A 25,875-nucleotide genomic window follows, 5' to 3' on the forward strand; every position below is an offset into this window, starting at 1 on the left:
CCAGGAACTCTGGTAGATGCTGTGGGAATCCTGGTGGATTAGACAGAGCTCTTCAGGAGTGTCTTGGAAGAGACGGCATGAATTATGGTACCCGGGAGAAAGGGATGAGCACGCTAGTGGTCCTGATTAGATGGTCTGAGAGCTGGGAGGCTTTGTGCATAGGAGATAAAGCAGTGTTTGAGGACAGTGGCCATGTACTCATAGGCCTGGAACACAGGCTTTCATCTAGTTTGGGAATCAGGAAGTGGCTCCCACTTTCCTGCGTTGCCAAGAGTACAAAGCATAACTCTTGCCTGTCTCCATTCCATTCAACATGGGCATGTGTACTTTTCCATCACTGACCCCATGAGCTTCCTAAATCAAAGGGCCAAGCAAGGCCAGCAGAAAGGGGACCTGGATTTCTGGCAAAGAATTTCCCCGAAGGAGTCCTTAGCAGATTTGGCTGCAGCCAGGGAGTTCCTTTGAGGGCAATGAAACAGAAGTTCATCATGTGCTTATTAGAGGTTACAACCTGCTAAAAAATGATGGGGCACATTACCCAGAAACATCTACCTATTTCCTTTGCCATCCTCAAGCATACATGCCAAAGGCCTGAGGTAGGAGATCTTTCCTTCCTTCTTTCCTGCTTTCCTCAGTCTCTCTCTTGACATATGCCAGGGGCAGAATTTGGGGAGGGTTTGTTCAAGCCCTCCCCCATTTTAACAACAACAACAAAAAAATGAGGATGAGAGAAACCTTACACCAAATAAACAACTACTCAGAGGCCTTGTTGTTGCTTTGGTAGTTACTCTAAAGGAAAACTACTTTGGGGGCGGGGATCAAATCTGAGTCAATTTTAAGACGCATCTTGACACGGCTCCAGTGAGAGCCTTCATTCCACCGTTTACATATCCGCGGATTACTCGAGGGAGGTGAGCATATGAGGACAGTGCCTCCAAAGCCTGCGGCCTCAAGACTAGCGCGCTCAAGTGAGAAGCGTTTGCAGAGGCCAGACTAGGGGCAGAGCCCGCCCCCCCACTCCACCCCTCCCCAGCGTGAAGGCAGTACCCTCCGCGAGCTACCAGCCCCGACCTCCAGCACCCATTTTCCACCCCACCACCCCCCTCCTCAAAGCGAAGAGGTGGGCACCTGGGACGCGCGTCCTGCTTTTTCTGCCCGGGATCTCCCGTCTCCTCCACTTTTGCCCCCGACGTCCCAAAACAGCGGAGCAGGACGCCGGCAGCGGCCCTGGGAGGGCGCAGCCTGGGCTCCGCCAGCGCGCTCAGGGCGCGGCGAAGATGCTAAACCGCAACGGCCAGGATGCAGATCCCAGCTCAAATCCCCGAGAAGAATATCCCCACCCGTTCCTCTGTCCCCCTTCTCTGGCCAGGCTCTGCCCTGCTCAGCCCCGCTCCTTCCAGCTCAGACGCTGGAGCTCAGCGGTCCTTCGCTCGCCACTTTGCGAGGAACTTTGGCCGGCTCCCGGGAGCCGCCGGGAGAGGGATGTTAATGAGGGAGCGTGGTCCCGCACTGCGAGCCAGCAGGCTCCTGAGTCGCGATTGGCTGCGGCGAGGCGGAAGAATGACGTTATGCAAATGAAGGGGCGGGCCTGGGAGGCGCGGGCCCCGCCTCCTCCCTTTGGGGTTAGTGTGCCTGTGTTTAGCTCTGGGGAGAGTCAAACTGGATTCCATAGGGAAAGCCTGCAAATCACTTCTATTTTAGCGAGGAGAAAACAGAATCTCCATCCAGCAGGGTCCACCCCTCTCTCTTTCTCCCTCTCCTCTCCTTCTCTCTCTCTCTCCCTCCCCCCCTTCCTCTCTCCCTCTTTCTCCCCCCTCCCCCCCATCCCAATCTCCCTCTCTGGTGTATCTGTCTACGGCAACCAGCGTCCTCCTCGTCTATACGCACTGAAGGAAAGAAACATCTTTGGTTGGGAGAGAAGGAGGGAAAAAAAGAAAGAGGAAAAAAACTTGCCTGGTTGTGGAAAATGACACTTGAAGTAGCAAAGCCGGCAGCGCGAGTTGAGTCTATTGTTTCTTAAATTGCCATCTGGGCTTTTTTTTTTTCTTCCTGCTTCTTCAAGTGAAGGGTACCTCTGCAAAAGGAAACTCCAGCCCCTCCTGCCCTCCACCGGCCTGTGATCATTACAAAAAAAAAAAAAAAAAGCAAAAAAAAAAAAAAAGCACCCAAACCAAAAATTAACCAACCAAACAACCCCCAACAGCCAAGCATACATCTCATTTTTTTTTTTTTTGGTCTTTTCGTTGGATTTTCCCTTCTTTTTTTTCTGCCTTTTTTTCCGGGTTATCGTTCAGTTTTGAGCGACGGTTTACATTTTTTAAAAATTTGCTTTCTAGCCCGCCTTGATCTTCTAACGCGAGTTCACCGTCTTAAAAAAAAAATCTCTGGCTGGCGTTTTTCTTTCCCTTTTTTTTTTTTTTTTTTTTTTAATATTTTCAAGGGGGAGGAGATTTTCCACAAGAAAAGGTTGTTTTCATGTTTGGGATTCAGGAAAGCATCCAACGGAGTGGAAGCAGCATGAAGGAAGAGCCGCTGGGCAGCGGCATGAACGCGGTGCGGACGTGGATGCAGGGCGCCGGGGTGCTGGACGCCAACACGGCGGCGCAGAGGTGGGTACCGCTCGGGGACCGCGGCCGGGGAGGCAAGCCGCGAGCAGAGGAGCCGGGAGGCGGTGGCGGCGGCGGCCGCCGCGGGGCCTGGCCGCGTTGGTGCGGCCGCCGCTCCGCTCTGCTCGCCTCCCGGGCTCCGCGCTCCCGGGGCCGCGCTGCCTTAGTCGCCTGAGGCCGGAGGGCCGGGAGCTCCCGCGAGGAGCCCACGCTTTGCCGGCACTTTCCCCTGCCGGGTCTGTGACTGTTTTCATTTTGTTTTAAGCCAGAAGAGGCGAGAGTCTCACCAGCTTGATGTTGGATATCTGTGTTTTTATGACTGCTTTCTTTTCTCTCTTTTTTCTTTCTTTCTTTCTTTCTTTCTTTCTTTCTTTCTTTCTTTCTTTCTTTCTTTCTTTCTCCTCCTTCCTTTCATTTCTTTCTCGTTCCTTTATTTCCTTCGTTCTTCTTTTCCTTCTGCCTTGCTTTTTTGTCTTCCCTCATTTTAAAACTTTCTTTCTCTTTTCCTTCATTCCTTTCCTCCCTCCCTCTCTTCTTTCCTTTTCTTCCTCCCTCCTTCCTTCCTCTTTCCTTCCTTCTTTTCTCCCTTCTTTCCATTCTTCCTTTTTTTAAACTTCCCTTCCTTTTCTCTTCCCTTCTTCCCTCTCTTCCTTCCTCCCTTTCTTTCCTCTTCTTTCTTCACTCCTCCCCCCCATTCCCCATCCCTGACCCTCTTTTTTCTCTTCTTTTCTGTTTTCATTTTGCCCCAGAATCTTCTCTTATGTCTCCTATCAGTTTTTCTCAGTCCACTCCGGAGATCAGCAACTCCCAACTTTAATTCTGACATCTCCTAAAAGTCTTCCCCACCCTCTGTCTCCATGGCCCCTCTAGCCCCTCTCCCACTCTTGGCTTCTGGGATGCTAGATTGTGTTGCCTTGAGGCACTGCCTTTGGAGATTGACGGGGGAACTTTCCTGGGCACCCTCAGCACTCTTTCTGGGGACTCCTGGTCCCAACTGAGAAATGGCCAGTGCTCCCCCACCCCTCTGGGCCCCCAGCTGGGCATCAGGGAGTGGGAGATCTGGCGGCCCCAGGCCTTATCGGACCCAGAGAGGGCGGAAGGGGAAGAAGGAAGATGACTAATTACATCATCCTTATTTTCTCTGGGCTGCGGACAAGTGTCGCTAACACTGTTTCCATCCCCACTGTGTATAAAGATGGGGGTGGTAGGTAGTGAGAGTGAGTTGGATAACTGGACTTGAAGTGAAAGTGTGTGTGTGTGTGACACGTGTGTATGTGTGTGTATGTGAGCGCACTTGTGTCGGGCAGGTCGAGCTGTCAGTGGCCGCCGCCCTGCTCCCCGGGCGGCCCAGCCTCTAGCCCCGGGTGGGCGCTCTCAGCCATCAGCCCTCGTTCTCAGGGTTTCTGGACCGAGTGTGAGGATTTCTGCGGAACAGCGAAACTTTGTCAGGACAGGTCTTTTTTTTTTTTTTTTTTAAAGCACCAAACACAAAACACCCCCAGCTCCCTTTTCCACAGTGACCACCCCTGAGAGTCCTTCTCTCCATGCTCTGGGGTGGGTGGGGAGCATGTGGCTTCCCGAGGCCGGGCGTCCGCGCCTGCAGGGGTGCATGAGGTTTCCTGGAGGATGGCTTCCGCAGCGAGCAGCTGAGCGTGTCCCCCATCCCTCCTTACCAGCCCACGGAGCTGAGACGCTCCCGTCGAGGGGGTGGCGGGAACCGGTTCCCATGCCCCCTCCCTCTAAGCTGTCAATGAACGGCTCTATTCCGCGGACGCGGGTTCACCTCCTCCACGGCCACGCTCCTGTCTCCCCACGCAGCGCGCGTCAGGTCGGAGACAATGCTTTACCTCCCTCGCAAAACCCCAACAAAACTTTCGCAGCGCTTCTGCGAGTTGGGGGGCGCGCCCTGTGATCCGCGTGGAGGACAGGACGCGCGAGAACACGCCAAATCCCGCCGTCGGGTGGGCACGGGGCGCCGGAGTGGAGGGCGCCCCTCCCGGGCGTTTGGGGGGCGGAGGTGGCCCGTGGGGACGGGGCGACCCGGGGTCGCGGGTGGGTGTCCCGTGTAGCCGTCTAACTCTGCCTCTTTGGCCGCAGCGGGGTGGGTCTGGCCCGGGCTCACTTTGAGAAGCAGCCGCCTTCCAACCTGAGGAAATCCAACTTCTTCCACTTCGTCCTGGCCCTCTACGACAGGCAGGGCCAGCCCGTGGAGATCGAGAGGACCGCCTTCGTGGGCTTCGTGGAGAAGGAAAAAGTAAGTGGGCGCCGCGCCGCCGCCCCGCGCCCGGCGGGGGAGCAGGCCCAGGCGCTCGGGAGGCGCGCTCCTCCGCCCGTGCCAAGCGTTCCCCACCCTCGGGCGCGGGGTCCCCGAGCCGCTTCCCGTCCGGGACGTTGTGCTCCCAAAAGAGTTTGCGCGGAGCCCCCCGAGTTGGAGAGAGGCGAGCCCGGCTTCACACTCCAGAGCCCAGGGCGCCCGGGATGAACCCGCCCTCGACTGCGCGACCCCGCGCGGCTCCGGCCTCTGCTGGGCCAGGCCCGAGCCCCCAGGGGCTGGGGACCGCCTGTGCGCGCCCCACGGAATGTTCTGGAAGGGAAGAGGGAGCAGTCGGGGTCGGGTTGGGGGGGCGGCAGAGGGATCCCGGTTGGCCGAAGTTTCTGCTGTGCCCGGGCCTGTCCGGGCTCCCCGGCCAGGGGCCCGGCTGGGAAAGTGGCCTCGAAGTCAGGCCACGCGCTCACGCCGACCTCTCTCCTGCGTCCCTTGTGTCTTTGCGTCCTGATGCGACCCAGGAGGCCAACAGCGAAAAGACCAACAACGGGATTCACTACCGGCTGCAGCTCCTCTACAGCAATGGTGAGGCTCCCAGCGCCGCCGGCACCTGGGGCTCGGGGCGAGGGTGGGGGCGCGGGCAACTGCCGGGGAGGAGAGCGCCAGCAGGCTCAGTCCTGGCTCACCCGAGTTTCGCCTGCAGAGGCTTCACCTGGAAGCCCTTGAGCGGCCCGTGGGCGGGCGGGTCGGGCCTGTGCTTACCTTCACCTGAGACGCCCTTGAGTGGCCCGTGAACGGGCGTGTCGGGCCTGGGCTTACCTGGGGCCAGGTGTGGCTCCTCGGCCCTCGTTGGGCCGCTTTCCCCTTCCTCCCCTTTCTAAGGCCGGTTCCTTCTGCTGAGCCCGGACTCCAGGCCCAAAGTCCTGGCCACGGGAGAGCGCGCAGAGGGGTCCCCGCCGTGGGAAGGCGGAGTGGCCAGGTGGGGCCCGGCCCCGTTCCCCGCGGCGGGCTTGGGGGCTGGCTGGCTAGGGCCAGGCCCGAGGCCCCTCTCCGCACCCGGGGGAAGGGGGTCCTGGCTGTGCTTCTGGGGGCCTTGGAGTCCCATTCTCTGTGTGCTTGTTCGTTTGTTGGTTTTCGCGCAGATCCTCTCTCACTTCATTCTCCTTGTTCTCCTCCCCCGTGCCCCCAGGGATAAGGACCGAACAGGATTTCTACGTGCGCCTCATTGACTCCATGACAAAACAAGTAAGTTGTTTCTTCATTTCGCGCCGCAGGGGTACTCTAGGGCCGCAACATTTAGGGGAGTCAAGAAGCTGGCTACTCCCCAGCGAGAGGGCTGGGACTCGAACTCTCAGCGTCAGGGCCGGCCGCGGACCCGGCTCTCAGCGCCGCCTTCCAGGTGCGCATGCATTCAGGCATTTGTGCCCGCCGCGTGGGGAACGTGGCTCGACGGCTCCTCAGGGAAACGCAGACCTTAGGACGATGGGCTGCTGAGTGGGGAGAATATGGGCTCAACTTTGCCTGACCCCGCCGGGTGCCCCAGGGGGCGCACAAGGTGTCCCGGGAAACTGGTGAGGAGTGGGCCAGATATGTAAAACCCGAACCGCTTGGGCCTCCCCCAGGAGGCCTGGGGTAGAGGGAGCGGGTGGGGGCAAAGGCAGCTTCTCCAGGAGTGGCGAGGCGGGCTGAGAACACAGGTGATCCACTTCACAGATTTTTTAAAAGGAGGAGGTAGTGGTTGGTGGTGGTGGTGTGTTGGAAGAGGGAGCGACAATTGTTAGAGGATATTTTGCAAAAATCCTCCTGCCTTTGCCTCCAAGTTTGGCCAGAAGCCAGGCAGCATGAGTGAGCTTGTGGTCTTAAAGGTACATAGACGGCGTTTCTTAAGCTCCCCAACAAGCATTGAGTCAAGCAGTATACATTAAGGTTGAGTTATGGTTTAAAAGATACAATTATGAGCCCAGGCAGAAAAGAGGCCTGACGTTTTAATGAGGCACAGGAGTTTTCCCCCTCCTATTTCTTTTAAATTTTAAGAAAAAGTTTAGTTTCAGAATTAAGTAATAGCTGGTTAGGTAGTTGGAGAACTTAGTCACAGAAAAAAGAAGACAGCTTTATTGAGTGAGGGAAAGAAATCAGAACAAAGAGAAAAGTTACCCATTGTGTACCAACTACCAATTCAGTAGGAGGGTTAAAACTTACTTGCTTGATTGTGATTTAAAAATATTCCCTTTAAAATAAGGGAGGTGATCTTCTTTCATTGATATTGGTTTGGAAGGTTTCAAATGAAGATATACATGCATATTTAAAATTTGTTTTTAGATAAGCATGGCTTAAATATGTTGTACAAAATGCACATCATTAAGCTGTTGTAAGGTTTAAAATCTATCAGCAAGAATAAATTTAATAACAGCTAATTTTGATTATTACCTCATATTTCATTGCGAACCAAGTAGAAAATGAGGGTATGAGACATATTTTTAAGATAATATCTATTGAAATCTATTTCAAGTATTTGCAAAAAAAAAATTGGACTTTCTTAAAGATCTAGTTATTTCTTGGTTGATTGTTCAGAGTAAATCCACATTGATAGTTTTAGTCTTTTTTTTTATTTACTGGTTTTTATAATCATATAGGAGAATTCCCTTTTAATTGGGTAGATTATATTTTGTTAATTTTTTCCCTCTGCCAAGCAGAAAACAAAAGCCTGATTTCAATAACAGTTGTTTTTTTCACGATATCAAAACAAAAATGTCTTAAGTGATGTTTTGTTTTTAAAAAAATTGTCTTTGGTACCTTGATTATCTTTTCCTGCCATTCTCATCCCAGGAAAGAAAAGATGGGAGGGGGTGGGGAAAGTATGAACTCTAATATGTATTCCATATGTATTTGTTAAAATTTACTTTTTGAAAGATAAAAAATCTCCACATACCAGTATATAAGGCCTGTCTGCTTGTGCAACATTGACAACTTAAATATTAAATTATAGGCAGCACTATGAAAGCAACAGTTGTATGGTGCACAAAATTAGGACATGTTTGAAGTGATTAACTTCTCTCAAAACTTTATATTAGACCCCTTACACAAAAAGTGCTACCAAAAATCAATTTTCCCATTATGAAATGAACTGACTTTACACACTTTCATATGGTGGGAGAATAATCTTTTATATTTTTATAAAGCAATTTTATGATTTTTATAAAGCAACACATCAAATATCATTTTACTAACTAGGTTACAGAGCCTTAAGAAAAATGATAGCTTAAGGCATCCTTTGACCTCTTGGTTATAATAAATTCTACCAGGTGTGTGTGTGTGTGGAGTAGAACAAGATACAGTTTATTTTTAATAATAGCAGGTATGAGAAAGTCATTTGCCATAATATGACATCTCCCTGGAAGTTAAAATTATAAATGTATACAATTCTATATTTTGGTGAGGAGTGACCTGAGAAAAGGTTTAAATAATTCTCTGAATTTAGTCTAAAAATACCAAGAACAAAAGATTTTTTTTTGAGTCATACCTGTTTGCTTTCATAATAATTTCCTAATGCCTTCTGTGTAGCTTTCACTTTGAAAGACAATCCTTGCCTATTCTCCGGCTGCACGTTCGTTGATTATGTGCTGTTAGAGTTTGGGAAGTAGGTTAGCTTCTTGTGTACACAATTAACACAATAGTCTTTAAAAAGCAGATCAGTTTGAAGAAGCATAACTTTCCTTAGCTGTGACATAATTATTATATTTTAGCCTTGATGAGTAAAACAAGGGGTGTTCATTTAGCTTGAATTATTCTATGATAATTAACTACCAAGTCTGATAAAAAATTCTTCAATTTTTGATTTTAGTTAAATATGCAGTAACCCATTCAATCAGAAGTAAGGCTAAAGCTGACTGAATAAATGGTACCCCCCCCGCCCCCACTCAAATTCTTCTAGATCAGTGGTTCTCAACCTTCTGGCCCTTTAAATACAGTTCCTCATGTTGTGACCCAACCATAAAATTATTTTCGTTGCTACTTCATAACTGTAATGTTGCTACTGTTATGAATCGTAATGTAAATATCTGATATGCAGGATGGTCTTAGGCGACCCCTGTGAAAGGGTTGTTGGACCGCCAAAGGGGTGGCTACCCACAGGTTGAGAACCGCTGTTCTAGATAGACTCAGGATTTTGATACTTAGAATGCAGACTGGAATATTTTCAGTGATGTGATGCGTTCTAATAGCATCATAAGTTTCAGAGAGAATACGTAGCCACAGTTCAAGTCTTCCCTTAGCTGCTGGTTTATTGTAATACTTTTCAGATCTGAGATACAGCGTTATGTGTGTGATGTCATATCTTTGCCTCACAAGATGGGGTTAAAAATCAAAGGGAATCTTTGGCAAGCAGAATCCAAAACTAGCTGTGCACTCCACATTTTCATAGAATGTCCCTGATCTTGGGTGGAGTTAGAATCATTGAGATCAAACAGAAATGTACTCAACCAAGATATGCTGGTATGACACACACTATTTCACACCTTTTCAAAGTGTCTCATGACACTCTTTTGGATAATGACTCTTAATTTTGGACTCTCCCAGAAAGATGAAGCTTCATTAGAAGTGAATGTGTAAGGACCTGAGCCCCCTATCCCTCTGCCTCTCGTATAAAACACAGAGGATATAATGATATTTTAAAAATTCATCCACCAACTAGAAAATAAGAGGCTTGCTTTTTGGGAAGGGTTGTTCAAAACCAAGTTTAGCTGGACTAAAAATAGGTTGTTTTTGTGTCATTGCTGTTTTTGGTATTCCATTAGTGAGCATGCAAAAAGGCCTGTAGAATTCAGAACTTTATGGCTGTTGCATCCAGAAACAGTATCTACTGCAGAAGCTCAAGTGAACCCGGTGGGGAGGTCTGAGGTTTAATCTGCTTCATTTCAGATTTTCATGTAGTATTTGAAATTGGATTATGTTCTGTGATTGCTTCACTGAGTTATTTATCTTTTAATAGTTAAAAAAAAGCATTTAACTTATCTTTCCTCCTAGTATCTTGCTTTAAAAAAAGTGACAGCTTTATAATTCAAAGAAAGAGTATCAAAGTCCATAAAGTTATCAAAAACAAAACTCTCCCTGCCCACAAACAAAAGCTTTTTTTTTTTTTTTTTTTTTGGAAAGGGGAAAATAATGGCCACATAATCCTTGAATGTATAGGTTTGAAGGTAGGTGATGTGGTGAGGGAACTCTAAAAGGTCCCAGCACAGTGGGAGGTGCAAGGAACAATAATCAGAAATGCTGTCATATTTCTTTTCCCAACTAATCTTTATATATTTGTTTTGATGTTCCTGGTACTTTAAGTTATTGATGCAAGTGCATTTTTCCCTATTGATTGTTTCATTATATCCTGCCACAGCTACGTAGATTTGATTAACAACCCTTTCAGTTCGTGGTTCTTCATTGGTAGATAAACACATTTTTAGTATATCAATAAGTTCCAAAGGAATTCACTAGGTCAGGAGAAGAGGGTCTTTCATACTTTTGGAAAAACATACAAACAAAAAAGAGCACAGGGCAAGATTATAGTCAGGAGCCATATTTCAGCAGCTTTCTTTCTTCTTTGGTAAAACGTAAAAAATGCAGGTGATTTAAATTTCCTTGCACATGGAGGAATGAAGAAGTTTGGAATTTTTATGCATGATCAGGACCTGTGTTTGGGAAAATGTAAACTCATCACAGTGGAAAATGTGTTGTTTGGAGTCTGGGGGTGAAAACAAAGCTGATGGTTTTGGAGAGATTGCCGGAGCCAGATGGCCTAGTACTTCCCCAGTCTGGCGGTCCAACTGCTCCCTCCTGGATAATATACAGCCATTTGTTCGGGGATATTTACGCTAGAGCTGTTTCCATGTGAATGTTTGAACAGCATTAAAAAACGAACATATTAGTAGTGATGCATTTCTAGAACTTGTATGAGTACACCGATAGACTGTTCTTATGCCTTTACTGACATTGCTGAGAGGCAGGAAGGAGGGTTTGTATATTGGTGAATTGTTTATATAGTTGTTGAACAAGAATAATTTGGTCTTAGTGAGTAATTAGAATATGTAAGCATTTGGAATTAAATTAATGGAAATTAGGGGAGCACCTACCTCGGAGCTCTGTTGTGAGAATTATATGAACTCATACGTGTAAAGTGCTTAGAATAGTGATGGGCACACATTAAGTGCTTAATAAATTAGCTGCTGTTTTTATTATTATCATCATCATCCTCATCCTATTGGGTTGACAAAGCCAGTTGAATCCACTAATATGGATGTAAATGTAGTTATCATATGAGTGAAATATCTTTTATAACATGGGGTTGTTAGAATGATTCAGTTTTTATCTTGGCGTTTGAATAATATAAGGGATTTTATTTTTTTTTGAGACATAAAAGATGTATTCCAAAGCTAACCGCTTTTGGTACACATTCTCTTTTTATTCAGGGCTGTGATGTAACTGAACAGCATACTGAATATGATATCATTCCTTTGCAACTTTCCTAATTCAGTCCTGAAAACGGCCCGCTTAGCTGCTGAGCTGAAATTACATCTTTGTAATTTGTTCACCAGTAGCCAAGCTGCTAATTGAAGCAAAATAATTTTTTATTTTATTCCACTATTAATGTTGGAAGGCTGTTTGACACAATTGTTTATGAAATGTCAGATGTGTAGTGTTTTCTTTGGCTCAGGTTAATTTCTAATCAACCTTCTGGAAATTTCTAGGATCACATTAGCTAGCACTTTTTTTTTTTTTTTAATGACAAGCAGTGGAACTTGGTGGTCAAATGTAATGATTCATATCACAGTATGCTGATATTGTAGGTGTTAGTATTATTTTTTGATTAGTTTCAATTCTTGATAATTTGCTACCAAAGCCTTATTGACAATCTATTTAGAGGACGCTTCGCTTCTAGTTGAAGGAGGTACTTTGTACATTCATGAACTCTTTTTATTTTTTTAAATGAACTGATTATTTAAGGTGACACATTAGGTTTGGCCTTTTATTTTGTGTGGGGGAAAAAAAGAGTAACATATATTCAAGGTTACTCTTTGGTTTAAATGGAAAATTAGGCATTTTTGTTAGTTATAGATAACCTATCTACCTCTCTCTCTCTCTCTCTCTCTAAACTAATGACGACAAATCTCCTATTATTTGGTTGTAAACCAAAACGACTAATACAAACATTTTGTTTCTAAAACCCTTTTGGATTTTGAGGAACCAAAGTCAAAATATTCTCCTCACCCTCTTTCTTTTGGCAAGGAACACGAAGAGTTAAAACTATTATAAAAATAAACAAAGAAGGCCATGCTTAATTCTCTGTATTTCCTTTGGCATCCTATTGAAGTGTGATCCTGGAGTGTATGTTCACCATATATTTTTTGTTTTACTGTGTGGTCTTTATCCACAGTAAGTTTCAATTAACTTTTAAAACCCAGTGATATTTTAGAAAAGCAGGATGAATCACACTTCACAAGATGCCTTCTAAAAACAGTGGCAACCAATGCAGATTTTCACTATTGATTGATTATTTCTTTGCAAAGATGCTGTAGGTTAATTTATAATTGGGCACTTGAAATTGATGGCATTTTATCCTCTCATGGTAAACCCTCTGCCTTGTTGCATAAGGATGTGAAAGTTTAACAATTCCTATTTTTTTCCTTCATTTTTGTTAATTATAAAACATTATTCTGGGGAAAAAACAAACCTCTCAATATGAAAGTTAATAAAGTATTAAAAATAATTGCATATTTTCTTTCTGCTTAATAGAGGAGGGCATTAAAAAAGGGAGGCTAGTCTATCAGAAAAATAAATCTACTCTAAATATGTCGTTTTGATGCTCAATTTCTCCAGGTTTTTAAAGTTGCGATGAAGTTAACTCTGTTTATTCTTCTACTTTTCTTCCTGAACAAGCATTCCTGCCACCTTAAGGCATTTACCTGCCATTGGTAGGATTAATGTAAACATTGTGTCCTACTTGATACTGTATTTTTTGTTTCCTTGCTTAAAACTTCAACTTGCTTTACCATCCGTTCACTTATTTAAATAATATATTTTTCTATGTCTTCCCTTCCCTGCCCGCCCATCACTGTGACAGGCCTCCCATCCTTACTCCTGGTAAACACATTGATTTATTTAAACCACTGTTGTCTTTGTCGCTCTCACAGCAGACTACCTTCCTCACAGGGAGCAGACGCATGATTTACTATGGAGGATGAAAATAAGCCTTCTTCTTGGTGTTCTATTGTTTGGGCCCTAAACCAGCTGTCTATTAAAATGGTTTCACTTAAAATAGTCAATGCTGTTTATATGCTTCTGTGATCTCCCAGCTGATCCAGCCTCAATGAGCTTTACTCACACCCCACAGAGACACACATTTAAATTAGGAAGAAAAGCAGGAACTTCTTCCAAAGTTGGTGTTAAAGGATCCCTTTCCTTTTAGGCTTGAAGTCTGGGTTTGCTAAACTGTGAACCAGTCTTGGCGTGTGTACTGACTAGATGGTAGAGTTAATGTGTGGCTGCCAGTTGTGTGTACAAGCTGGAGGGTGAAGTTGGTGGCATTTTAAAAAGTCTTTCTTATTGTTGACAATCTGCCTTAGGGATATTCGCCAACATGAATTTATCATGTTTCCCTATGTTGGATCTCATTAGACTGTTGATTTCCTGGCCCATACCTTTTACATAGTGTGTGTGTGTGTGTGTGTGTGTGTGTTTTGTTAGTAACAAAAACTGCTTTAGGTGAGGTTGGAGGTGAATCCGTCTTTGACTGAGTTCCACTCCCTAGCTGTTACACGGAGGTTCCAGTTTACTCTCGTCAAAGGATTTTAGCTCTACTCACGGGACAGTGAAAAGGCTCCTTGTTTCACTTGCTTTTATTTCAGAAGTCACAGAAGCAGCAAGCGCTTCTTTCTCTGCATGTAGGTGCTGAAAAATATTGTTCTGTTGAGGCCCCCAGGAAGAGAACAGCAGAAACTTCATGCTTCATTTCTCCCCAGAGTTCCTAACAACTTCTGAGCAAATCCAAATTCATGCTTTCATTTTTCTATGCTTGATTTGGAGAAAGATTCTCCATTTGGACTCTGTTGCCAGAGGCCAAGTGGCAGTTTGGCATTTGGTAGAGATGTATTACAGAGACCCTGGAACTTTAGCAAATGATGCTCCCTCACCACAGATGAAAACATGGGGTTCCTGGGAGTCCATGGGTTATTGACTGCTTGGGGTGTCATGTGCATTTTTGCAGTATATCTTTAACTGAATATCGTCATGGGCCCACTGATTTTAATGAAACTGGCAGCCGCAGTAAAAATAATACATGTCATCCAGAAATAATCAAAACAAGGCCTGATGTAAGGGATATTCCCTCCTCCCCAAAAGAACAAAAAAATTTTTTTTTGCAATAGGGAAAGCACCAAATATATCTGTGAATTTATTTACCAAGTTACTAGTTTAGCATGACAAAAAACTGAAATTGACATAGAGGTTATCAGGGATATTAAGAGCACATACAGAATGTAGTGATAATAGGATTTTACAGAAATGAGTGATTAGAATTTTTTAGCATCGTATGAGATCTAATCAGTTATTTAAAGTGTTTCTTTGGTTTTCCAGCTGTGACTACAGAAAATAAAGCAGGCAGATATAATTTTTTGGTTTACAAAACATTTTCAGTTCACATAATGCATTTTTTTTGAGTAAAGCAACTTCTTGGGTATTTGAAAAGTTCCTTTAAGAATACAGGAAATCATCAGTGCATGTCATAACTAGAGGATTAAAATTTGAGGGATAATGGAATATTAGCATAATCTAGATATTTTCCCCAGAAGATAGTTGTGAATTACATAAGGTGTGGGAGTCTGGCTGATGATCTCTGGTGGACAGCAGGCACCACCTTAACCAAATTGTCAGAGTTTACTGACAGTAGTGGAACTAGTTGACAGTGAGATTTGATGCACTGAGAATTCAACACCATGTCTGTGTTATTCTGGCCCTGAATTATATAACTTTAGTCTAAGTCTGAGAAAACATCAGACAAACCCAAATTGAGGATGTTCTACAAAACTGGCCTGTATTCTTCAACAATGTCAATGCCATGAAATGCAAAGACTCAGAAATATTCCTATATTGGAGACATAACAACTGAATGCAATGATTGGTATTGGAATATATATATATATATATATATATATATATATATATTATTAGGACATTATTGGGTAGTTGATGAATCTCAATTACGGTAGTTGATGAATCTCAATTACGGTCTGTAGATTAGATGATTGTATCAATGTTGATTTTCCGATTCAGATCATTGTACTGTGGTTCTGTAAGATAATTCCTTGTTTTAAGGAAATATATGCTGAAGTATTTAGGGTGTGTCTGCAATTTACTAATAAATGGTTCAGGGAAGAATAGAGAGAAAAGAATAAAGCAGATTTAGTAAAATTTAAATATTTGAGGAGTCTGGGTAAAGAGTATGTTGAACTTATATATCTTTGCAACTTTTCTGTAAGTCTAAAATTATGTCAAAATAAAACCTTAAAAAATGATAGGCTAACCATAAAAAAATCATTTCGATGGGCCAGTGGTAGGGAAACATTTTCTTTCTATGCACATGCTTTTGTAATTTTTAAATTTGTTGCTATTTTTGTTTTGTATTGGAGTTAGATATCTTAACCAGAGCATGCTCTAGGGTCCCCACCCACAGTGTCTTAAGTTTCCCTCCTCATTTACAGGCTCTAAAAGTCCCGGGTTCACCAACAAAGCACATTAGAGCCAACTAACTACAAGTTAGTTATTGTAGCATCTGTATGTACCAAATAAGGATAGTCTCTGGTTAATTTAAGTAGTTTTATCACCAAGCAATTGAGGGTTATGTGAATGTGTGAAAGTAATTTTATTAACAATTTGAAGCTGTGTTATCTTAGTATTAAGCAATGATACAGTGTAAAATTAAAATGTATCCCAATGTGGAGAAAAGGAAGATGGTGGTGTTGGCAAACATCTGTACTCACTGCCTCCCACAACCATGTCAAAATTATAACTAAAATACAGAGCAACCATCATCCAGAACAGCTGGAAAGCTGGCTGAACGGAAGTCCTACAACTAGAGAAGTAAAGAAGAAAGCATACTGAGATTGGTAGGAAGTGCAGAAGCATGGAATGGGCTGGCCTGGCACCCCGTGTGGTGCTTTTTAATCAGGAGGGAGATAGTCTCTGTGGAGGCTGCCCAAAGGAGCAAGGGGTCCCAGCCCCCGACCAGACCCCCAGCCCAGAGTCCCAGAGCTTGGAAAAAAAGTCCCTATGGGCAGTAAGAACTAGGGCTGTAAAAACCAGTGCGGATTGGGGCTCAGTGACACAGAGGCTGCTGGAGACCCAGCTGTTCCTCTTAAAAGGCTGGCACCATGAACTGAACTTACAAAGTCCTGCTTCCTCTGAGCTCCAGCACCAGGGTGAGGCTTTGGGCAACACAGACACATATGAGGAGGAACTGGATTGTCTGGCATCAAGGCAGGAACTCAGGGGCGGCTTTCTCCCAGACAGAGGTGCTTGCAGGGATCATTGTTCCTATGCTGGGACCTCCCCATGGCAGGGCTGACTGGCAGCCATTTCTGTTTGCTCTGCCCTGGTGATTCCCTAAGACCCCGTCTCATCCAATTTACAACCCCACCCAAGCTGTGTGCAGTGGCTTTTGCATATGAACAGCCTGTCCTTTTCCAGGCCTTGCTTCATAGCTGGGCCTCATCTGGGCACTTCCAAACCCTATACAAAGAGAAGGAATCTTCAGATCTCTCTGTAGCTCCTGCTGGGTGGCCCCAGGCAGTGGCTGACTTTGCACCTCCTTGGAGATCCAAGAGCCAGTGTACCCAGTGGTCAGTGTGAGACCATACCAGATTACAACTCTTCACATCCATAAGTGACACACTCAAGGGGCAGACTCAGTGAGCACCAAAGCCCCACTAAAGCAACTCCTGCTCCATAGGGGTGTCTCCTGCACAGCAGCTCTCCCACGGTACTGGCAGCTGGTCCTCACAGCCAATTGGCCTGGGGGTCAATTCCTCCCAGTGACACCAACAGCAATAAAGTCTCAAGTACAACAAGACTGTGCTCACAGCCCACAAAGGGGTGGACCAAGAGTGCCCTGCTCAGGTGACTGGGGAGGTTGGGCCACTGGGACTGATAGAACACCTACTACACAAGGCCACTCTACCAACTCAAGGAGACATAGCAGCTCTACCCAATACATAGAAACACAGGGAAGCAGCCAAAATGCAGAGACAAAGAAACATGTCACAAATGAAAGAAATGAAAGAAAGCCCTTGGTTATAGAGTTCAAAATCACAAGTATAAGGTTACTCAAGAATTTTCTAGAAACCTCCAAAAAATGGAAAAGGACCAGCCAGAAATTAAGCATACACTGACTGAAATAAGGAATAATATACAGGGATTCAACAGTAGAGTAGAGGATTCTGAGAATCAAATCAATGATTTTAAATATGAGGAAGCAAAGAACACCCAACCAGAAGAGCAGAAAGAAAAAAGAATCTAAAAATATGAAGATAGTATAAGGAGCCTCAGGGAAAACTTCAAGTGTACCAACATTTGCATTATGGGGGTGCCAGAAGTAGAGAGAGAGCAAGATATTGAAAACCTATTAAAAGAAATAATGACAGAAAACTTCATCTACCTGGTGAAAGAAATAGATTTACAAGTCCAGGAAGCACACAGAGTCCCAAAGAAGTGGAACCCAAAGAGGACCACAGCAAGACATATCATAATTAAAATGCCAAGGGCTAAAGACAAAGAGAGACTCTTAAAAGCAGCAAGAGAAAAGCAGTTAGTTACCTATAGGGAATGCCCATACTACTGTCAGCTGATTTCTCAACAGAAACTGTGCAGGCCAGAAGGGAATGGCAAGAAATATTCAAAGTAATGAATAGCAAGGACCTATAACCAAGATTACCCAGCAAAGCTATCATGAAGGTCAGATAAAGAGCTTCACAGACAAGAAAAAGCTAAAGATTTCATAACCACCAAAACCAGTATTATATGAAATGTTGAAAGGTATTCTTTAAGAAGAGGAAGAAGAAAAAGAGATAAAAAATATGAACAACAAAATGGCAACAAATACATACCTATGAACAATTGAATCTAAAAATCAAAATGAATAAGAAGTCTAATGAACAAAATAAACTGGAGAATAAAATAGAATCAGAGGCATGGAAATGGAACAGAGTGATGATTCTCAGAGGGGAGGTGGATGGGGGGTGGTAAAAGATTAAACAAAGATATATGTATACTAGAGGCCTAGTGCCCCAAAATTGTGCACTGGGGGGGAGTCCCCCAGCCCAGCCTGCACCCTCTTGTAGTCCAGGAGCCCTTGGGGGGATGTCTAACTGATGGCTTAGGCCCACTCCCCAGGAACTGGCAGTCAGACATCCTTAGTGCTGCCGCAGAGGCAGGACAAGCTCCCGCCACCACCACTGTGCTCACCAGCCATGAGCTCAGCTTCTGGCTGAGTGGCACTCCCTCTGTGGGAGTGCACTGATCACCAAGGGGTAGCTCCTGCATTGAGTGTCTGCCACCTGGTGGTCAGTGTGTGTCATAGCGACCGGTTGTTCCACTGTGCAGTCGATTTGCATATTAACCTTTTATTATATAGGATATGCATTACCTATGGACACGACAAGAGGGCCTGGGGTGGGATGGGAACTGGATAGAGGGGGGTCAATGAGGGGGAAAAAGAGGGACATCTGCAATAATCTCAACAATAAAGATTAACCCCCCACACACTAAAATAAACAAACAAACAAACAAATAAAATGTATCCCAATGCAGAGCACTGCTCTACCAATAGCTGTGAGTTTTTCTTTGGCTCAGTTATTAACATGTAGATCTTCCAGGAAGCTGAGTTCTCAGGGAAATTTTCTAGTGATCATAAGCAAAATGTTTGTACGCACAGTACTAAAAACGGACAGAAACATCTTGGCTGGTGAGTTGGTTTGGGACTCCAGATTTTGAGAGTCAGATGTAATTCTTCTTAGTTTAGGGAGATGGCTCTGTGGCTTAAGCCCACACATATGCTGGTGAGCATTACTGTATGGGTGGGTGTACACCCTGGAGAGCACATGTTTTCAGCCTGCTGGTGGGAAGAAGGGTTTTCCCTGATTGATGAATCATCTCAGAGGAGACAGTGAGTGAATGGATTCATTGATCATACCTCTACTTGTTTCCTACTGCTCATCTCTGGAACACTGCATCCTGGGGCTGGAAGTAGTAAAATGAGGAGGGAAATACATACAAATCTGTGTACTTTTCTATATTTTAAATCAATAGTATCTCAGTCTGCTAAAACTGCTGGGTTCCCCCTCGTCATTGATTAGATTTCTTTTATTCTGAATTGAGGATGAGTTGTGGTTGTCTTGATGACAGACACCCATCTCACACACGGGATGCAAAGATGTGTGTCATAATGAGGTAGTTGACAGGCCAGAGAGAAACATAGCCTCTTCCACTCAGTTTGGGTTGATCCTTAACAAAGTATCTTGGAACAATCAGCCCAGCGAGGCGTTAGCTCCTGAAAACTTCTGGGCCCACAACAGTGGGGAAGTGGTTAAGAACTCAACTGTGATAGTTTGTTCTCTGCTCTTTGGTTCCATTCTTAGCTCAAATCCTGCCCCCTTTTTTTACAGGCCATAGTGTATGAAGGCCAAGACAAGAACCCAGAAATGTGCCGAGTCTTGCTCACACACGAGATCATGTGCAGGTAAGAAATACCTTGTTCTCTCCCTTTAATTAGCAAAGAGAAGATGAATTTGTATCTCCAATCTAGGTGAACTCAGGTTTATTTTGGGGTATGTGTTTAATCTTCCTTGTATTAGACAATCTAAAAAGAATCCACGAACCTGAGTATTTGGCACTAAATTGTCAGGCATCAGAATGGTTCTCAATTATTTATCAGAGTTCATCTGTAAGATATACATTTCCATGTTGATATCTGCACTGTTAATGGGCACAAAGCAGTACCCTCCCCTTCTTCCTTTCAATCAAATAAAATACAGTGTAACCCTTTTAGTGTTAATATATGCACTCAACCACACTGCTAGTAAAATGAGTAAGAGTTCTATTGATGTCAGCGGAAGCCTCCGTTTGATAAGACTTAAGGTATAGTTCCCCCTTTTAATTCTTCCACTTAAAAATAGAACGTCCGTACATAGGCAGCATTCCTCCTTAAACTGAGCGTGGATTTTCTTTCATTCTCCCTCCCCAACCCGCGCCCCCCCCCCCGCCCCCCCGCCTTGACTCTGATCTCTTAATCTTAGTTACCCAGTGTATAACTATGACAGTGTAGCTAATATTTCTGAGGGCTGGTGAGCTTTTGGAAGGATAGCAAAGCGGAGTCCCGGTCACATGCAAATGAGTGTCTTTATTTTTGCCTGATATCTGACTGATGCTACATTTGAAAACAGGCCCCCGGACCACATTCAGTTCCCTGGTCTCAGCCAGTCCTCCACATGTGGGAAAGCAGACCAGAGAATAAACACTTTTTAACTTGCAGTTTAGGATTCTTATTCTTCATAAAGTAACAGTGGTACTTGGCTCCCAGTATATTCTGAGTAATTGGATGAAGCATGGAGATGCCACTATGCATCAGAGAAAGGCTACTAATTGCTTTGTTAGCCATCAGGCGGGGCTCAAGCAGGCTTGGCCCCTGACTATTACTGACCAATCCTGTTTGGGCTTCAGCATGGGTGGGCTTTATTTGCTGCTCATGGACTTGTAGTGAACTCAGTCTTAAAGCTCTATTGGAAATAAATTAGAAAGGGCTTAATGTATAAGCATGTTTACTTATTGAAATCTCAAATATTAACTTCTTTATCTAGAATTATGTATGTGTCTGAAAATTTCCTTTTTTCTTTTCCTTTAAAAAACATACTTCTAATATAGTATTGTAAAATATATAGGAGTTTCACAAGTTTTTGCTTCAGTGATTTGTAAAACTTGTTAATTATTCCAAAAACAGATTGCTTTTCTCTAACTTTAAAGCAGTAGCAAAATCCAAAAATATGGTCGTAGATTTCTCAGAAGATAGTATTAGGCAAAAATCAGCATTATACTGCATACAATAATTGTGTGACTAAAGCTGAGTTGCACTTTACAGAATTAAATGAGTAAAATCATTTTGAAAAGCCTTAAAAAATGACCTCCTTTGTATTACTATTTTTCAGACTGTATTTTAGCTTCCCACAATTAGCATGTTATTAGAATGAATTTTCAGTGTTCTATTACCTGTGATTCTAGCAAAATAGGAGACAGACAGGAAGATGGATCTCAACCAATAGGCCACCTAATATCTATATATCATAGATTTGCATCTCAGATCTGCACATGTTTGGACTCTGCTAGAAATAATTCTGTTCTTGAAATACTTAGAGATATATTATGCCTTTCACACACAAGCCTACCCTCTATTAATGCAGTTTATATTTTTCTTGTTCTTAAAATTCATTGGTCCAAAGTATTTTATTATGCTGGTTGCTGTGCTTTACTGCTGGTGTTCTTCCTATTTTTCAGAAACATAAAAATAGCAAAAGTAAAATTCTCAAGCCACTGAAGGCAAATGATGATGTTTGTACTGCATGGCTGAGAGGGAAAAGCCATATTCAAAATGCCATCCTGTTAATGTTACAGATTACGGTTTTTCTGGCTGCCTATAGATGTGTAAGGGGTACTGTTTGTTTACGAGGCCGCCATGACCCTATTACACAAACCTGTCATCTATTGTGTGGCTAACCGTCTTTTAAATTGCAAATCAGATGCTCTTTAGGGGGCTTTAGGAAAAAAAAAAATCCCACTTTCCACACCATCCTATTTCTCTTGATTTCTTGCCTGTTGTAAGTGGAAGTTGGGATGTGCTGAATTTGCACCAGGGGTGCAAATGCAGGCTCAATTATAAGCATAAAATTAGAGTCTGTTCACCATTAATCAGCCTGGCTAATTGCTATGCACCACCATTAGCCATATGGTGTGAAAGACAGCTTGCTCTCCCCAAGATGAAATTTCTCCATTGCAGACATGAAATAGTGAGGGCCCTGGATTCTAAAATAGCATGTTTTAGATATTTAATTTCTAAACAACTTTCTGCTGTGCTTTCTATCAAGGCTAACGGCACAATAAAACTTTGCGTTTATGTCACAAAAACTGTATATTTATAGTACCTTGGAGCGATAGTAAAGGAGACAGAGAATTTACATCGACAGGAAAGGGTTTGGGATGGTTCTGTTTTGTTGCGGAAAAGGGGGAAAAGAAAAAAAAAGGAAAGAAAGAAAGAAAAGAAATGAGATAAGAGAAAAGAAGGAAGTTGTGTCTCAGGTGGCTGCAAATTTAAGAAATCCATTTTGTTCTGTTGTGAGGATAACTCCGTGTCACGAGCTGACTAAAGGACTTGCCACCATTGGATTACAATTATTGCTACTCTTTGGGACAAAACCTTTTTGACTTGGTGGCATAGAGTAGTGGCATAGAGCTCTTTCTGTGGAATTCTGGGAGAGTTTCTACATTTTTGGTAAATTAGAATCTATCGTTACATTTTGCTAATACCTGGTGGTTAAGGCCTTAAAATAATGTGGCCCTATGAAGGATTAAAAAAAAAAAAAGTTGTTGGAATCTATAAGAGATTTGATTTTAAGTGCATCTCAACATCCTGTATTTAAATGTGAATGGAAAACAGGAACTATACTTGGGAGTTGAACCAGCACCCAGCCTCCCAGGAAGGCTGAAGCAGGTTTTCTCTCCTTCCAGGTTTCCCAGACTGGGCGCTCTGTTGAGGCGAGCGATCTTTTTCCATGATCAGTGCCTGGCTTCTTGTGGGGCCATGGCTTAGTTCTCAGGGTCAGCCTCTCCCTTGATCAGGCCTCTTCTTCCTTTCTCTTTTGCTGGTTTATTCTGATTTTTCCTTCAGATCCCCATGTTAGCGTGACTTCTTCAGGAAAGCCCCCCTAGCCCTTGTCCTGAATTGTATCCCCTTGGTAGGCATTCCTATCCTATCCTGTGCTTTTCCCTCAAAGCACTCAGAGCATTATAACTGTGGATCCATAGCCTGTCTTCCTTGCTGGACTAAGGACTTAAAGGCAGGGAAATTACTCAGTTTTCCTCTGTGCCTCAGTTGTTCCATGTGTGAAATGGGTGAAAAATATTATCTCATAGGTAGTTGTTAAGGTTAAATGCTATAACCTATAAATGCTTATCCTGGTGCCTGCCATATTGAAAGTACTGAATGTCTATTGTTAGTATTTATAGCAGTGGCAGTAGTCTTAGTATTAATATTAATAGAAGCAGAAGTAGTAGTCAAAGCCATAGCAGCAATATCCAGTGTCTAGCTAGGTATCTGGCACATAGTTGTTCAGAGTGAAAGATTGATGAGAACTTTGAAAGGAAGTGAAGTGTCCACAAAAGGCACCAGTGGGGTCCTCGGCCTGACTTGCGGATCGGGCCCAAACTGGCTCTCCGACATCCCCCGAGGAGTCCCGGATTGGGAGAGGGCTCAGGCCAGGCCGATGGACCCCACCTGTGTACAATTGGGGCGGGGGAGGGAGGCAGGAAGTTGGGTAGCTGTGGAGGGACCACAGGAGGGCTCCAGGGTGTGCCTGGTCCATCTTGCTCAGGCCCGATTGGCCGGACCCCAGCAGCAAGCTCACCTTCTGGTTGGAGCGTCTTCCCCCTGGTGGTCAGTGCATGTCATAGTGACTGGTTGAGTGATCTTAGCATATCATTAGCATATTACACTTTGATCAGTTGAACGGACAACTGGATGACCGGACACTTAGCATATTAGATTTTTATTTTATAGGGAATATATGTGTGTGTGTACACACACATACACACACACACACACACATATCCTCCATTCTTCCCCACTCTTATTTCATAATGTACTTTGTTCATTCTCTGTGTGGTGGTTAAGGATGTTTTCATTCATTCTTTTAGCCCCAATGTGTGCAAAGCACTGTGGAATGCTGAGCCCCAAAGGACTGAGTCCTGTAGTAGGAGAGCTGACAGATTAGATGAGACTTGTGGGCAGAGAACCACACTGCCCTGTAGAAAGAGTTGACTGTGATCAGAGCTGAGGCAAAGGATTGTGGCTATTCAGAGAAGACAGGACATACTTGTAGGCAGATAGTAGCCTCAGAAATAGGGAGGAGGGTGAGATAGGACAAGGATGTTAGAGGATGCATGAAGAAGTGTTTGGGCCCATTTGTTGGGGTCCAGATAGGATTTCTCTTTGGAGAGGTCTAAAGGTGGGTGGTCCTGTGGCCTGGAGCTGGGAAGAGAGTCAAGGTAAAAGACAACCCACTTCAGAGGTCTCTTCCCAAAGGTGAGAGTTGAAGCTATGGGCTTAGAAGGGGTTGACAAGGGTGGGAGAAAAGAGAGAGAAGGGTCCTTGGATACATTCTTGGGGAATAATCACACATTAGCAGGAGGGAGGGTGTGTTCAAGAATTAGGGAAAAGAACCTTGAGCATGCAGAGCTTAAAAATAAAAGGAGGGTGTTTCAAAGACGTGGGCCATCCATGTAAGTGCTAGGGAGGCTCCACATGGATATGAAGACGGAGAAAAACAGCAAAAAGGTCACTGGTGAACCAAGCCAGTTTTTATGGGGTTAAGGTGGCAAGAACTTATGGAGACTCTGGCAAGGAGAGAGTTGGACAGCAAAGAAACTAACTCAAGAAACAAGATGGAGCAAGTCTTTTTTTGTTTTTTGTTTTTGTTTTTGTTAAGAGAATGGGAAAACTTAACAATGTATGTAAACTGAGGGAAAGAATGAACTTACCCTCACAACCATTAATCAGACTCTTCGGGTAATTCTTATATCTCCTTCTCCAGCCACTTTGGCTAAATAGGCAAGATATTTTACTTTTTATTGCAAAGCTTAAAGATTGATATGGTGTTTTTCTCTAGTTGAGAGAGCCTCTACTTATTGGAAAAACTGCATGTTCCTAAGATGAGGATCTGCAGGTCCCACGACTAGGAGACATCTAGCCATTTCTTGCCGTGATTTATGGAGCTGCGTGTCAGCTCACTGGAGATACACCACCTGTGTCAGGCTGCTATGGAAGAGACTCATAAGTTTGCCTTCCCTGGGTGTGCAGAATTGTCCAGGAGATGCACGAGCCTGCTGGGGAAAGGGCTGCTGTTTTGAGCCCACAGTGTACTTATGGCATCAGGTGCCGGGTACCCACGCCTGTGACAGGCCACATTGCTCTCCTGCCAGTTGTGTCGCAGGTTGAGAAGGGATGTGAAATAGTGGGAGTCCTGCCCTGTGACAAAACAAATTAGGCAACTCCAAGCCCTCCCACACGATAGATGTCTGCGTTAGGGAGCCAATACCAGGTCTGAGTCTGGCACAGTGCCTGCCACACAAGTAGGAGCTGGAGAAACACCTTTTTGACTAGATGAAGACCCATCCATCACACAGTAATGAGGGTATAATTATTACTGTGAGTTCTTTCACTACCACGGTAACTTTTCCTTTGAAATGCTTTTGAGTTTGTTGTCCCAACCTACTATATTGTTTCATTCTGAGTCCTCTTCTGCCTTACACATAAGGAAATCTGTGCTCTTTTCAGCCGCCCTTGGTTGATGCCTGTCTTGTGTATGGTGGAGGCTGGTGCCCACCTTTCTGGGTTCTTCTGAGTTCCATGGAAGAAACGAGGGGAGGTTCAGCTCAGAGCACAGAGGACTCTTGAGGGCAGAGACAGTCATGGGAAGAAGGACAGGTCTTTGCTTGGCGCTCTGGTTAGAATTAGGGAGCTACAGGGGGTCGATGTCAGCTCAGTCTAAGGGAAGACCTTCCTTCTCCCACTGACAGTTGATTTTTCATTTTTCAGTGGGAAAGTAATAATGCAATACAAAGCAGAAGACTGAAAATGTATTTAAATAAAATATATGCCCTCCATTATTCCCCATTCCTATTTCCCTTGTTATAGGTTACAGCTTT

At 44.2% G+C, this 25,875-nt stretch overlaps 1 protein-coding gene across 4 annotated transcripts in view; it reads left to right on the forward strand.

The window, feature by feature from the left end:
- The first annotated feature begins 1,641 nt into the window (after window positions 1-1,641).
- EBF1 (EBF transcription factor 1) overlaps window positions 1,642-25,875 on the forward strand; it is a 390,606-nt gene continuing 366,372 nt past the window's right edge. For 3 of the 4 annotated variants that reach the window (XM_070414505.1, XM_070414506.1, XM_070414507.1), the window contains exons 1-5: window positions 1,642-2,609; window positions 4,704-4,860; window positions 5,394-5,457; window positions 6,062-6,117; window positions 19,572-19,645. In XM_070414505.1, coding sequence (XP_070270606.1) covers window positions 2,476-2,609; window positions 4,704-4,860; window positions 5,394-5,457; window positions 6,062-6,117; window positions 19,572-19,645 — 485 coding nt within the window. In that variant the 5' untranslated portion in view covers window positions 1,642-2,475. Of the gene's footprint in view, window positions 2,610-4,703; window positions 4,861-5,393; window positions 5,458-5,773; window positions 5,852-6,061; window positions 6,118-19,571; window positions 19,646-25,875 lie in introns of those variants that run through there. The other variant, XM_070414509.1, reaches the window with a different exon arrangement.

The sequence above is a fragment of the Myotis yumanensis genome, unplaced genomic scaffold (genome assembly GCF_028538775.1).
Source record: "Myotis yumanensis isolate MYYU_CA2020_CCGP unplaced genomic scaffold, mMyoYum1.0.hap1 SCAF_5, whole genome shotgun sequence".
NCBI lineage: Eukaryota > Metazoa > Chordata > Mammalia > Chiroptera > Vespertilionidae > Myotis > Myotis yumanensis.